This window comes from Mus caroli, chromosome 11, assembly GCF_900094665.2.
Source record: "Mus caroli chromosome 11, CAROLI_EIJ_v1.1, whole genome shotgun sequence".
Lineage (NCBI taxonomy): Eukaryota > Metazoa > Chordata > Mammalia > Rodentia > Muridae > Mus > Mus caroli.
Window position 1 is genome coordinate 266,639 of NC_034580.1, and position 13,976 is coordinate 280,614.

Below are 13,976 nucleotides of genomic sequence, written 5' to 3' on the forward strand. Positions count from 1 at the left end.
ACAGTGCCAGATTCAGAGCTTCCAATACAATATAAACACATTTTATATTCTTACAGATGGTTGTGAGCTGCAGTATTGGGTGCTGGGAACCAAATCTGGGTCTTCTGGAAGAACAGCAAGTACTATTAACCAGAGACACCTCTCCAAGTCCACTCTACATTTAAATTTAAATTTTATTTCATGTATGTATTTTGCCTGCATATATGTCTATCTGCCTGGTGCCTGCAGAGGACAGAAGAGGGCATGTATGAGCTGCTATATGGGTAGTAGGGAATCAAGCTGAGGTCCTCTGGAAGAGAGGCCAGTGCTCTTAACCACTGAACCATCTATGTTCCACTCTACAGTTTTATGCTACCTCACTAACATGTAGCTTTATGAGAGAGAGATGTGCAGTCTTTGCCCCCAAACTCATTTCTATAATTTTTGTGCTTCCTTAATGAAGTATGGAGCAAACTCATCATTCATTCACCCATTCATGCAGCAAACAATTCTCCACTGACAACTGCAGGCCACAGTTATTGCTGCTGCGTGGAGGTCACACAAACAATTCTCCACTGACAACTGCAGGCCACAGTTATTGCTGCTGCATGGAGGTCACACAGAGAAGAGCAAGGATGAGGTTCTGGAATTTAGCAGTCGAGCTAAAAGTACATGTTAAATTGTAAGAATCCTTTCTGTAAGGACTCCATCAGAATCACCTGAGTTAGACTGTTTTTCTTAAAACAAATAAAACCCAATAATAACAAAAACAAAACAACAATATCACTCAGCACCTCTGTGCTGGCTGTTTTTGTTTGTTTGCTTGTTGGCTTATTTTTAATGTGAATTTGACAAACTAGAGTCATTTAATCAGAGAGAACCTAAATTGAGAAAATGCTCCTGTAACAGACTGTAGACAACCCTGTAGGGCATTTTCCTAATTAGTGATTGATGCTCCCTCAACTTCCTTCAGTGATGGGCTGGGATGTGGAAGTGAGTCTAAAAACCCTCTTACTCTCCAAGTTGCTTTTGGTCATGGTGCTTCACCACAACCAAAGAAACCTGAACCAAGAACCTTTCCCCAAATGGTCATTTATTACGAGTATACAGCACATTTAGAAAAGCACTCCTTGGGCTGGAGAGATGGCTCAGTGGTTAAGAGCACCGACTACTATTCCAGAGGACCTTAGCTCGATTCCCAGCAACCACATGGTGGCTCACAGCCATCTATAATGGAATCCAATGCCCTCTTCTGGTGTGTCTGAAAACAGCTACAGTGTACTCATATACATAAAATAAATAAATCTTTCCAAAAAAAGTGTTAGAAAAGCACTCCTCAGTTGGAGATGTCTAGGGTGACACAAGTGGTGCTCTGAGACTAAGGCAGATCTGCAATTTAGTTAGGAATGCAGAGATTAAACGTGAACAAGCCCGAATCCCTCAGTTCTCATCTGCTCACCCCAGGAACTGAACAATGAGAGAATTTCAGAGTTGAATATCCTTGCAGCAACCAACCTTGGCATGTCCGAGCCTGTCTACACTGCTGATAGACCAAATGGAGACAGAGATGAGACTCATATTCCAAGAATGTCTATGTCACACGCATGAAAGGCTGCAGTGGGAAGAAATAAGTAGGTTGAGTGGAATCTGGGATACACATTAACCAGCTGTAAAATTCAAGAGTCTAAATGATGTTTAAGGCCTAAATAGTCCCCAGGAGACCTGGTCCCAAATACACGACTAAAGACATGCATGATCTTTTTAGGTCCAGAAGGATAGAGGAGTCTGAGAGGATGGTTTCTTTTCCCGGGGATGCACTGGTCCCGTTCTTCAGTCCTTATAGGCTCCCTATGGAGTCAACCTACTCTACCTTGTCAGATTTATAAAAAAGATCTCACCCAGTCTGCTTGGCATTGATTGACAGGTCTGCAGAACATGTGAGGGCAGAGGAGGATACAGATACAGCACAACAGACAGATGTTGAAGTCACTGAGCCAAAAGTCAGTGTAGGAGGAGCCTAGGGAATGGTGTGGAACCAAGAAGAGCAGGGAGGAAGACCTCAGACCCCTTCCCCCTTGGCCCGCTTGCTCATATTCTAAACTGGAGTTCATAGCTTGAACCCCCCACCCAACCTTCCAAAGTGCCCATGATTTTAATGATTCTCTCCCCATCTAGATCCTTCCCCCTCTCTAGCTATGTAAAGGGGTACATTCCAATGGTAGAGTATACTATGTGATGGAACACTGTCCATTACATTATCTTTTCTTTTTTTCTGTTTGAGACAGGGTCTTGCTATGTCACCTGTCTAGCCTAGAAATTGCAGTGATCCTCCTTGTCCTTGCTTCTTTTTTTGTTTTGTTTTTCGAGACAGGGTTTCCTGTGTAGCCCTGGCTGTCCTGGAACTCACTCTGTAGACCAGGCTGGCCTCAAACTCAGAAATCCGCCTGCCTCTGCCTCCCAAGTGCTGGGATTAAAGGTGTGCGCCACCACTGCCTGGCTCCTTGCCTCTTGAGTACTAGGAATTATAAGCATATGTCACCAGAGCAGTCTATCACACTTTATTTAAAAAGGAGGTGAGTGAGGGGCATCTTGGGAGTACCTCAATTGACAGTGTTTGCTTCACAAATTTGAGGACCTTAGTTTGATCCCTAAAAACTACATAAAAATGCTGGGCATAGTGGTATTATACACATGTAATTCCTACATGAACAAGTCTAGACAGAAGGGTCCCTGAGGCTCTCTGGCTAGTTAGTCTAGCCTACGTGGTGAGCTCCAGGTTGATGAGAGTCCCCTTATAAAAGGCAGTGGGTGATATTCCTGAGAATGACACCCAAGGTCGTTATCTGGCCTCCATATGGAAGCATATACACCTACACACCCAGGATCATGCATATGGATATGCACACATCCATGAACACTAAAAACAAACAATTTTATTTTATGATGCTGGGCTTCACCCAGGGTCACCGACCTAGAGCAAAAAAAAAAAAGTACTCTGTCACTGAACTCCTAGCCCTCTCCTATATGATTCCAGTCTGTTAGACATAGATTATATTCCCACAGAGATTTTAATTACACGAGAATTTTACTTATATGATATAATAGTAAGTGAAAAGTAAGATGCAAAACTGTGTACAAAGAGCTGGTGTGGGGCTGGAGAGATGGCTCAGTAAAAGAGCACTGGCTGTTCTTCTAGGGGACCTGGGTTCAATTCCCAGCCACCACACTGCAGTTACAGCCTATAACTACAGTTCCAGGGAATCTGCAGTCCTCATACAGACATAAATGGGTTCAATTCCCAGCAACCACACTGCAGTTACAGCCTATAACTACAGTTCCAGGGAATCTGCCATCCTCATACAGACATAAATGCTGGCAAAACACCAATGAACACAAAGTGAAAATAAATGATTAAAACAAAACAAAACACACAGACTTGGTGTGGAAGAATAAGCCTATAAGCTCAACACTAAGGAGGCAGAAGCCTAGGTCTGAAGCCAGCCTAGACAAAACGCTTTGTCATAAAGCAAAACTGTATATAAAAGTCAGGAATGGTGGCATATACCTGTAACCTCACAGCTCTTAAAAGATAGAAGCTTTTTTTTTTTTTCAAGATTATCTTCAACTACAAAGCAAGTTTGAGGCCCACCCCTCCCTACATGAGGCCCTGTCTCAAAATAAAATCCAAAGGAACCCTGTATACAAAGTTGAACATACTCTTATGTTTAGAAAAGGTGAATAGACAAAAATATTACCCATGGTGGTCCAAAAAAGAATTACAGCCAAAATTCCTAAGCTTCTAAAAAAATTGGTATGCTAAAGAGATGTTTTAGCTACTAAAACACTGGCTGGCTGTTCTCTAAGAGCCAGTGTTTGGATTCCCAGTACCATACACTGGCTCAGAGGATCCTGTGCTTTTTCTTTTGACCTCTGAAGACACTGCATACATGTGGTACACAGACATACATGTGGGCAAACACTCATACACATAAGATAAAAACTCAAAAAAAACCGAAACAGGGTCTCACTACTGTAGCCCTAGCTGGCCTTGAACTCACAGAACTTCACATGCCTCTGCCTCCCAAGTGCTAGAATAAAAGGTGTGTATAGTATGTTTTACCTAGTCAAAGTTTTTAAAATTACACTGCTTATTTTATGCATGTGTATGGAGGTCCATGCCATAGCACGCAGGGGGAAGTCAGAAGACGACTTTTGGGAGCCAGCTCTTTCCTTTTACCACAAGGGTGTGGAGGATTGAACTCAGGTCATCAGGAGTGGTGACAGATGCCTTTGCCAGCTGGGTCATCTTTTTTTTTTTTTTTTTTGGTTTTCCGAGACAGGGTTTCTCTGTGTAGCCCTGGCTGTCCTGGAACTCACTTTGTAGACCAGGAGGCTGGCCTCGAACTCAGAAATCCGCCTGCCTCTGCCTCCCGAGTGCTGGGATTAAAGGCGTGCGCCACCACGCCCGGCTCAGCTGGGTCATCTTGATGGTCATAGGATGCCCCCACCCCACTCACTTGTACTTTCCACTTTGTCCACAGTAAATACTATATTTGAATTTTTGGTTATATTTATTTACTTAAGATGTATGTGAGTGTGTGGGTACCCCTGCCACAAGTGACTTGGAGGTTGGCATTCTCCTCCTCCATCATAGGGAACTTGGGGATTGGATCCAGGTCATAAGCTTGGCAGGAGGCACTTTTACCCACTGACCCATCTCAACAGCTCACTTACTAATATTCAGAAAAATAAGAGAATTTGTTCAAAATTCTGTATCTTCATATTTCAACAAAGGACAAAAAGGAAGCAAGCAGACTAAGAATCATGCACATGAAATTGTGGTTGAAATTTTAGATTTTGTTGTTGTTGTTGTTTTAAAATATTTATTTATTATATGTAAGTACACTGTAGCTGTCTTCAGATACTCCAGAATAGGGAGTCAGATCTCATTATGGATGGTTGTGAGCCACCATGTAGTTGCTGGGATTTGAACTCAGGACGACCTCTGGAAGAACAGTCAGTGCTCTTAACAGCTGAGCCATCTCTCCAGCCCCCCTGTTGTTTGTTTTTAAAGACAGGTCTATGTAGCCCTGGCTGGCCTGGAACTAACTAAATGGACCAGACTAAATCTAGTCTCTCATAGAGATCTGCCTGTCTAAGATTAAAGGCATGAGCTACTACACTGGGTAAAATTTTAGCACTTTATACTTACACACACACACACACACACACACCCCTACCTCTGCATGCACAAAATTTCTATTACTGGCTAGAGTTTTGTCAACTTGACACAAGTTAGAGTCATTTAAGAGGGAACCTCTTATAAGTACAGCATTTAGTTGAGGCTGAGGTTCAGAGGTTCAGTCTAGTATCATCAAGGTGGGAACATGGCAGCATCCAGGTAGGCATGGTGCAGGAGAAGCTGAGAGTTCTATATCTTCATCTGACGGCTGCTAGAAGACTGGCTTCCAGGCAGCCAGGATGAGGGTCTTAAAGCCCAGATCCACCTTGACAAACCTACTCTAACAAGGCCACACCTACTAACAGTGCCACTCCCTGGGCTAAGCATATACAATCCATCACACTGGCCTATGGCAAGTCTGTTCGACATTCCTTGATTAATGATTGATGTATGATGGCCTAGCTTGCTTGGGGGGGGGGGGCAGTGCCAACTCTGGGCAAGTGGTCCTGGATAGTATAAGAAAGCAGGCTGAACAAGCCAGAGCAGCACTTCTCCATGGCTTCTGCCCTGCTTGAGTTCTTGCCCTGATGTCCCTCAGTGATAGGGGGTGACCTCAGAGTTACAAACTAAAATAAAACCCTCCCTCCCCAAGTTGCTTTTGGTATGGTATTTCTCACAGAAACCCTAAGACAATACCCATACATATATTTTTTTAGATTAATTATATGAGTGTTTTGCCTGCACATATGTCCTTGTACTGTATGTGCATCTGGTACCCAAGGAGGTCAAAAGAGAGTGTCAGATTCTCTAGGACTAGTTACAGATGGCTGTGAGCCACCATGTGAGTTCTGGGAATCAAGCCCAGGTTCTCTGTAAGATCAAGTGCTCTTAACTGCAGAACCATCTCTCCAGGCCCCAAAATATTTTTTTTAATTGAAAGGAAAAAAAATGGCTGGAGAACAGCTCAATGGTAGAGAGGTGTTCAATACCCTTTATTGTAAAGTAAATAAATAAATACAGTTTTTAAAGACTTATTTATTTATTTATTTTAAGACTTATTTATATTATGTATGTGAGCACATTGTTGATCTCTTCAGACACACCAGAAAAGGGCATTGGATCCCATTACAGATGGCTGCGAGCCACCATGTGGTTGCTGGGAATTGAACTCAGGACCTCTGGAAGAGCAGTAGTACTCTTAACCACTGAGCCATCTCTCTAGCCCATAAATATAATTTACCAAAAAGCATGGCACAGAGATATCTGATACTCTAAGTGTGAATTTCAGTTCTCACTTATTCTGTAATTTTGCCCAAGTTATCTCCTCTCCATGCTTGTCTGTAGAATGGGTCATTATCTCTATACACAATAGCTGTCACAATCTGACAGAAAACAGTACGGAGGCTCCATCCAGGTAAGTATTCAGGAACAGTACTCCTCATATTCCCCCAGAGAGCAACGAAATCAGCACGTGGTTACACTGCAAATGAGTCATTACGTCCCTTTCTGAATGAGCATTCTTCCTTGAAGGCAGCCTGGGTAACTATGCACTGGTAGGAAATGTAGTATGGAACAAAGCCTGACCCAGAGAATTAAGATTTCTACCTATTTTAAATAAAGATTATTTCTTTCCATAACATCTTCTAACACCCTGCTAATCTTTTCTGTATGAATTATTTCATTTAATATTCCCTGCTTGCCTTGAGGTAAACATTACTACAACACTGTTAGCATATCCTGGGATGTTAAATTAGGCTGAGTAGTTACGTCACTCGCTCATGCCATGATTGGTCACAGAGCCAGTCAGTGGCAAAGCTTCACAACCCCAAGTCATGTGCATAACAGATGGTACTTCAGTGACTTGTGCTTGGGTATTTACTGACATCTGTCCTAGCTTCCAGATACATTACTCAGAACAAGGCTTGGCACCCTAGGAGCACCTCAAAGCTGACATACAAGAGCATACAAACTGCACTACTAAACACAAGTCAATCTAGTCAACTCAAGTTTTGGAAAACCAGTATTCTACAAGAGCAGTGGATGTTTTTGAGACCTAGAACAATTATATAGCTGACTCATTCCTTGATTTTCAAGAAATGTTGCTTCAAAAGGTTTTGGTAGGGGTGGAAGGTGCTGGGGATGGAACTCAAGAGACTCAAAAAGGTAGACAAGTACTCCCACAAGCCACATCCCCAGCCTTAGTCCAGTCTCTAAACTAAAAAGGAGTAGGTACAGGAGACAGAAAAAGGGATTTCATAGATCTACAACCAGAAAAGAGTTCAAGTTGGCATTTATGATCTATGACTGCTGTGTGTGTGTGTGTGTGTGTGAGTGAGAATTTGTGTGTTCATACTCAAGACTGACTATGCAGTTCATTGTATTCTTTTAAGATCCAACTTACAAGTTCAGCAGCAAACGTGACAGGGAGGGGATAGCAGATATGTATGTGAATGAATAATAGGAATTTGGCAACTTTAACTCAAATCAATTTAGTGGGCAATGCTGCACAAGGGGAAAGCTCTTTAACTTGGGAGAGATCCCAGGTAAGAGCTGTCACTTTCAAGTAAAACACACACACACACACACACACACACACACACACACACACACACACAAAAAGAAAAGAAAAGAAAAGAAAAGAAAGAAAAAAAGCATTTAGCCTCAAGGGCTTGGGCTGAGGCCCATCTTCCCCACTCACTCAGTTAGTGCTCCTCTCCTGCAAACAGTGATTACTGTGCTTGTCCTCCTCTTGCTTTATAAGATAAGGGAGTGTTAAACAAGTCAGCAGAACTTCATTAATTCAGATTTTCCCTGGGTTGAGTTAAAGGCCTCTAAAATACTCCACACTATTAAAGAAGAATGAGTAGAGCTGACAAGAATTAGCCAATTAAGAAGACTTTCTAAGAGTTTAATACAACACAGCAGATACGTTACGAAATAATGATCTCATTTTTTATTTCAATAGTAGTTCTTGAGGAACTGTGATCAAAAACAATAAAGCCAGAGATGAGAAGACAGATCAGTTGGTAAAGTGAGGATCCAGGTTAAATCCCCAGAAACACTCTCCTAATCTCCTCCTCCAAAAGGTGCCATGTGGAGGCAGAACACAAATCCCAGGGGACACTGCCTCCCCAGCTTTGTCTACATGGCAAGTCACAGGTCAGTGAGACTCTGTCTCAAAGAAAACAGGTAATGGCAGCTGAGGAGTGGTCCCTCAGTTGCCCTCTGGCCTTCAAACACAGATGTACATGAGCACCTGTGCACATAGGCATATACACTCATACACAAAATAATGCCAGGCATCACTTGGAAAGTCTCTAACATCAACTTTTACAAACCAGGCTTGCACCCTAAAGCTCCTCAATCACTGAGTTTTACTGCTGCCACTTATCAAACGTTTAGAAAATGCCAACTAGGCTCATTGATGAAAGATAAACATGAGGAGATCTGTTTCCTGGCTCCATAGAGTTTACAGCCAAGACAGAACTCAACTGTTGCGTAGCAGTAACAAATTTCCTCACACCACAAAGCAGCTTGGACTGTTTTCATATTGCAAGAGCTGCCTATCTGTACTGTACAGGCCAACTACACCCATGTCACCAGGTACTTCTGAAGAACAGCTGGGAGTGGGAACTACCCGTCGACTGATACAGATACCACCACAGGAATAACCTGGCAGCTGGTCCTAGAATAGAACAGCCAGCTCCAATCAATAACCACAGAAATGCCACTTCCATGTGTCCCCAAGGTTACCTGGAAGACAAACCTCAACACTCAAGTACTATGTGTGCGTCAACAAAATGGAGAGGTGGGCCCATGTCTTATCCAGATGTGAAAAAGCAGAAGCAGGATCTGTGTGGAAAGTGAAAGGTCCTGGAGAAAACAGTGATGATGCTTCTAGAGTGTCAATGTTCTTAAAAATGACGAAGGTGGTAATTTTATTAAATGTGTCTTAGTATGACTTAAAAAAAAAGCTGGGCTAGGCATGTGTAGTGCTTGGCTCAGCGCCTGGCATTGCATAAATCAAGAATGGGGGTATATGTCTAGAATTCCAGCACTCAGGGGAATACTTATATTTCCACGAAAGGTCACTCATATGAATAGGAAATACCTGAAACAACCAAATTCCTAGAGACAGACAGGATACTGGAAGTTATTAGGAGGGAGAACACTGCAGTTGCAGCTCAGTGAGCACAGAACTTCTATGTGAGTTGACTATGCTTTAGAGATCTATAGTGATAGGTGTCACATAATATTATACAGGGAGTCAGGCAGTGGTGGCGCATGCCTTTAATCCCAGAACTTGAGAGGCAAAGGCAGGTAGATTTCTGAGTTCGAGTCTAGCCTGGTCTACAGAATGAGTTCCAGGACAGCCAGGGCTACACAGAGAAACCCTGTCTCGAAAAACTCAAAAAACAGAACAACAACAAAAGCTATAAAAAAAATCATAGAGGTAATTAATAGCAATAACTTAGATACCTCAAAGCCAGTAAAATGGTTACTATATATAATATTATATAATATATGTATATAATATTACATATATATATATCTATAACCATAATTCAGAAGAGATTTTGTTTTGTTTTAATTTGTTTTTAGGATTGGAGACATTGCTCAGGAGTACACTATTCTTGCAAAAGACCTGGGTTCAGTTCCCAGCACCCATGATGGGTGGATCACAACCAACCACATGCAACTCCCAGAGGCACTGCGTGTACGCAAGTACGTACACACACACACACTTATTATTGTTAATGAATAGTAAAAAGAAGTCTTTTAAAAAGAAACCTGCTAGGTGTGGTGGAGCATACCTGTAATCCCAGCACTTGGGAAGAGGCAGAAGAATAAAGAGTTAAAGGCCATCCTTGGCTAAGAGGCCTATCTCAAAACAAACAAACAAACAAACAAACAAACAAAAACTCTGTTATTGTAAAAAAACCCTAAACCACAGTCCTACCCTACTGATTGCAGGCTGAGTGGTTATCACAGCCAGTATGTCTGTTTTTACTGACTTAACTGAACAGTTAAGAAAATGGAGATTCGTTCAGACATTACAACTAATGCTTACAAAAAACCTGGCCAGAACACAAAGACATTAACATTAATATGTCAACCAGCTACCTGCTAATGGCAGGTACCAGTAATCCCAGCTACGGGCAGACTGAAGCAGGAAGATCCAGTAAGGTCAGGAGTTTGTAACTAGTCTAGACAACCTATTAAGACCCAATCAAAAAATGATAAGGAAAAAAGTGAAATACAGAACTATGTATACCAACTGGTTCAACCATAAGGGTGAGTTATGAAGATTGCTAAACAGGTAAAAGTCTTTGCTGAGTATGTTTTCCTAAACTTATGTTTACCATCAAATTTCTTTTTCACAGGCCAGTAGAACACACTTACATCAATCAAGTATCCCTTTAAAAGAAACCCCCAAATTAGTACGTTTTTAAAAATCCAACAAATTAAGAGTATTTTCCTTACCACTGAGATGACAATGGAGTCCAAGGCCAAATCATCTCAAATGTTAGGTAACAACTGAATGACCATTTCACAACTTTTTTTTTTTAATCTTGAGAAACATAAACAACAGGAAAACAGGCAGGAACTTTTGGTTCAACCCTAACCTTTTGTTTTGTGGAGGAAGTGTCAGCAGAATTGGGTCATAATATGGAATCTTTGCTTCTCTAGACAACATAAGCATTCTTAAGTACTCTAATGGGAGATGGAAAAGCTATCTACTTAGTGTCTGGTAAAGTGCAAAATAAGGAAATCTAAAGTTAGATTACAAAGCTATAGGTATGCAAGTCAGAACCATAAAAGAATTGGTCATATGTGCTGGGCACCCGGAAAGCTAGCTTTAAAACTGCAGACACTCTCACACCTATACACACACTGCTAGACAAAGAATTAAAGTTCAGTTTATAAACCAGAGAGAAGACTGACCCAAACAACTGAATTGGCCTTCCATTCTGTAATCAGAGCCCACTGGCAAGCAAAGCCTTGGGCAACACAAGCAATGCCAGCATTTGGGAGGCTAAGGCAGGGGGACCAGGAGTTTCAAGTCACCCTGGGCTACATAATAATACTCTGGAAAAGGAAGAGAGGGATGGAGGCAGAGAGGAAGAGAGCACAGATAGACAGAGAGACACAGATAAGACAGACAGAGACTGACTTTCTAAATTGTTCTCAGCCTGAGCTGAGTGTCAGAGTGGGACCCCGACTTAAAATAAATTTTAAAAACTTAAATGTAAAACAAAAATTACTAACTGATCAATGTATTAATTTTAATTAATTAATTTTTATTTCCTGTTTATTAATACAATGTATACTTCGGATACTTTTTATCAGATAATGGATCATTCCAAAAAGGATGATGAAAAGAAGGATGACAAATGTGACAACCAGTAAAAGATTACATAAGATCAAGTGTGCTGGCCTTATTGATAGGAGATATAAACTAGGGAGGAGAGCTCAAGAAGGGAAGACAAAGAAATGTCACATTCTGTAGGCATAATGGTACTAAGTAGCCAGTGATCCTGGCACTCTTAAGACCGAAGCAGCAGGATCCGGGTTCAAGGCCAACTACAAAAGGAGCTTGAGGACGGCCTGAGATCCCTGAGACCCCGTCTCAGACCACAAAAGAAGTATCACATACACTCTGAAGACAGAGTTATCAGTGGAGAGGTAAGAGTCACAATAAATACTAATACGAGCCTTTTAAATTGGAAAGGACCGCCTCCTGTATACTTCCTTTCCCAAGGAGACAGTCAATCCCATCAGTCGTCACCTCGGACAATTCTTCCGTTAAATTCTTAATAGTAAGTACACATCTGTCTTCCCCCTAGACCCTAACTATTAATCCTAGCTGTACCTCTTTCAGCTACAAAGATCAAGCAGAAGGCCTCTTTGCCATAACTCCCCCACCCAACCCCCACCCCGCGCCAGCTTTTAAAGATAGTTATTCTCCTCCGGCGTTCTTTCCTAACCTAGAAGTTTCATAGAATCGAGCCGGCTCCAGCTGCCTCGAATCGAATACCGCATTCACAGCGGGACCGCACTTCGGATGAGCAGGCTTCAAACACGAGTAGGTGTAGGACTCCAGAGGAGAACGTTCAAAATAAGGTTTCCTAGGATCCAGACCCAGATTCGAAACAAGCTGTGGGAAAAGCCCAGGGCCGGAGAGCCGGCATCCCGGAGGGTTTCGGAGCAGGTGCTGTGGAGGCCCACGCTTTTGAGACAGCCGTGCCCGGTGGTACAACTGTGGGAACTAGGTTCAGGGAGGTTAAAGACTTGGCCTCGAACGCACAGTGAGCTGCAGGCAGCGAACTCAAGTCCAGGTCTCCTACGCTTCACCCCAAATCTGTTCATCACATTCATCTTTCCACTCCACCAAATCGCCACCCACGAGAGAGGCGGTCCCGCCCCCGAGGCTACGGGAGTCAGGAGAGCCCCCGTCTGGAAGGGGAGCTTGTGCGCACCCTTCCTTCCCTTTTCTGGGGCCTTAGTTTGCCCAATCTGTACCCACGGATGCCAGTCTGACCTTCCTTCTGGGACCTGGACAGAGCCAGACTGGCTGACTCCTGGCCCTTGGCTTCAGGTCCCTGAGCCTGGGAAGGGGGTCCCATGCCTCCCGGACCCGCCGTCCCAGCTCGTCACCTACCTGCCGCCGCGGTAGAGCGAGCGCCAGCGACGCCAGCAGTCCGTTCCCCCGTCCCGGAGTAGCCGAGCCAGTCTTAGCGACGCGTCAGTCAGAAAGATTGAACCTCCGACCCCTCCTACCAGGACCTTGGTCACCTGACGCGGAGCCGCCTCTAGTAGAACAACTTCCGGTTCCAGCCGGAAAAGGCTGGTGTGCAGCGCTGCTCTCCGGCCCAGGCGCCCGGCTCGTAAGTTCCGCCCCGGAACAGGAAGGGGAGGGCGTCTGGTCTTTCCGTAGGGTTTCCTAGCGAGGAGGGAAGGCAGCTCGGTCGCGTGAGGACGTGGGAATAAATATGTGCGTACCCGCCAGCTAATCACATCATTCATTCGGGTGATGGGTCAGAATTTCAATGTCGTTTTCGAAGCAGGCTTGGGATACATGGGACCGTGTCGTAAAAATTATGGGCGGATGAAAAAGCCAGTTCTAGAAATACCAGTTTGGAATGCCTTGTACTAGAAAGTAAGGACAGTGGTTGTTCTGTTTTTTAAAGAAGAAGAAGAACAGGAGGAGAGGAGGAGGAGGAGCAGGCGGCGGCGGCATGGGAAGTGGAGTTGGGAAGGGAGTAGAGAATGAGGAGAGGGGAGAGAGGCCAGCCAGGAACGCGTGAAGAGAGAGGGCGGAGGGGGAAGGGGCAAAGAGTAAGGGAGAGGAGGGGGTTTTTAGTAAGCCGGGCATACCTCGCTGTTGCCAGGTAACTGTGGGGGCGGAGCCTAGAAGGAATGCTAACAGTGGTGATGGATGGGAATGTGTAAAACGACCCAGGAGCTCTCTTGAAGACTCTACTAGCCAAATCCGTGAAATTTCAGTATCAAAATAATAAAGGTAATAAGAGTATAACTAATTGGAGCCCATGAGATGGTTCAGAGGTAAAGATGTTTGCTGCCAAGCCTGTCAACTCTAGTTCAGTCCCCAGAAACCCAGCGGTGGAAGGAAAGGAGTCTGGCAAGTTGTCATCAGACCTTCACATGTATACAGAGACACTTAATAAATACATGGTAATTTATTTTAAAACTAATTAGATGAACTTGTGACCAATGGGGGATTTTTTTTTACAATAGCAAGTGCATTTATTATATATATATATATATATTGGTTTTTTGAGAGGCATTTATT

At 43.3% G+C, this 13,976-nt stretch overlaps 1 protein-coding gene across 3 annotated transcripts in view; it reads right to left on the minus strand.

Annotated features, from left to right (window-relative positions):
- Rnf185 (ring finger protein 185) overlaps positions 1–13,556 on the minus strand; it is a 32,063-nt gene extending 18,507 nt beyond the window's left edge. For 2 of the 3 annotated variants that reach the window (XM_021177649.1, XM_021177646.1), the window contains exon 1: positions 12,825–13,556. Coding sequence is in view for 1 of the 3 variants with exons in the window: in XM_021177645.2 (XP_021033304.1) it covers positions 1,495–1,557 (63 nt within the window). In the remaining 2 variants the exon portion in view is untranslated. Of the gene's footprint in view, positions 1–1,494; positions 1,592–12,824 lie in introns of all 3 variants that reach the window. The other variant, XM_021177645.2, reaches the window with a different exon arrangement.
- Between the last annotated feature and the right edge of the window lie 420 nt (positions 13,557–13,976).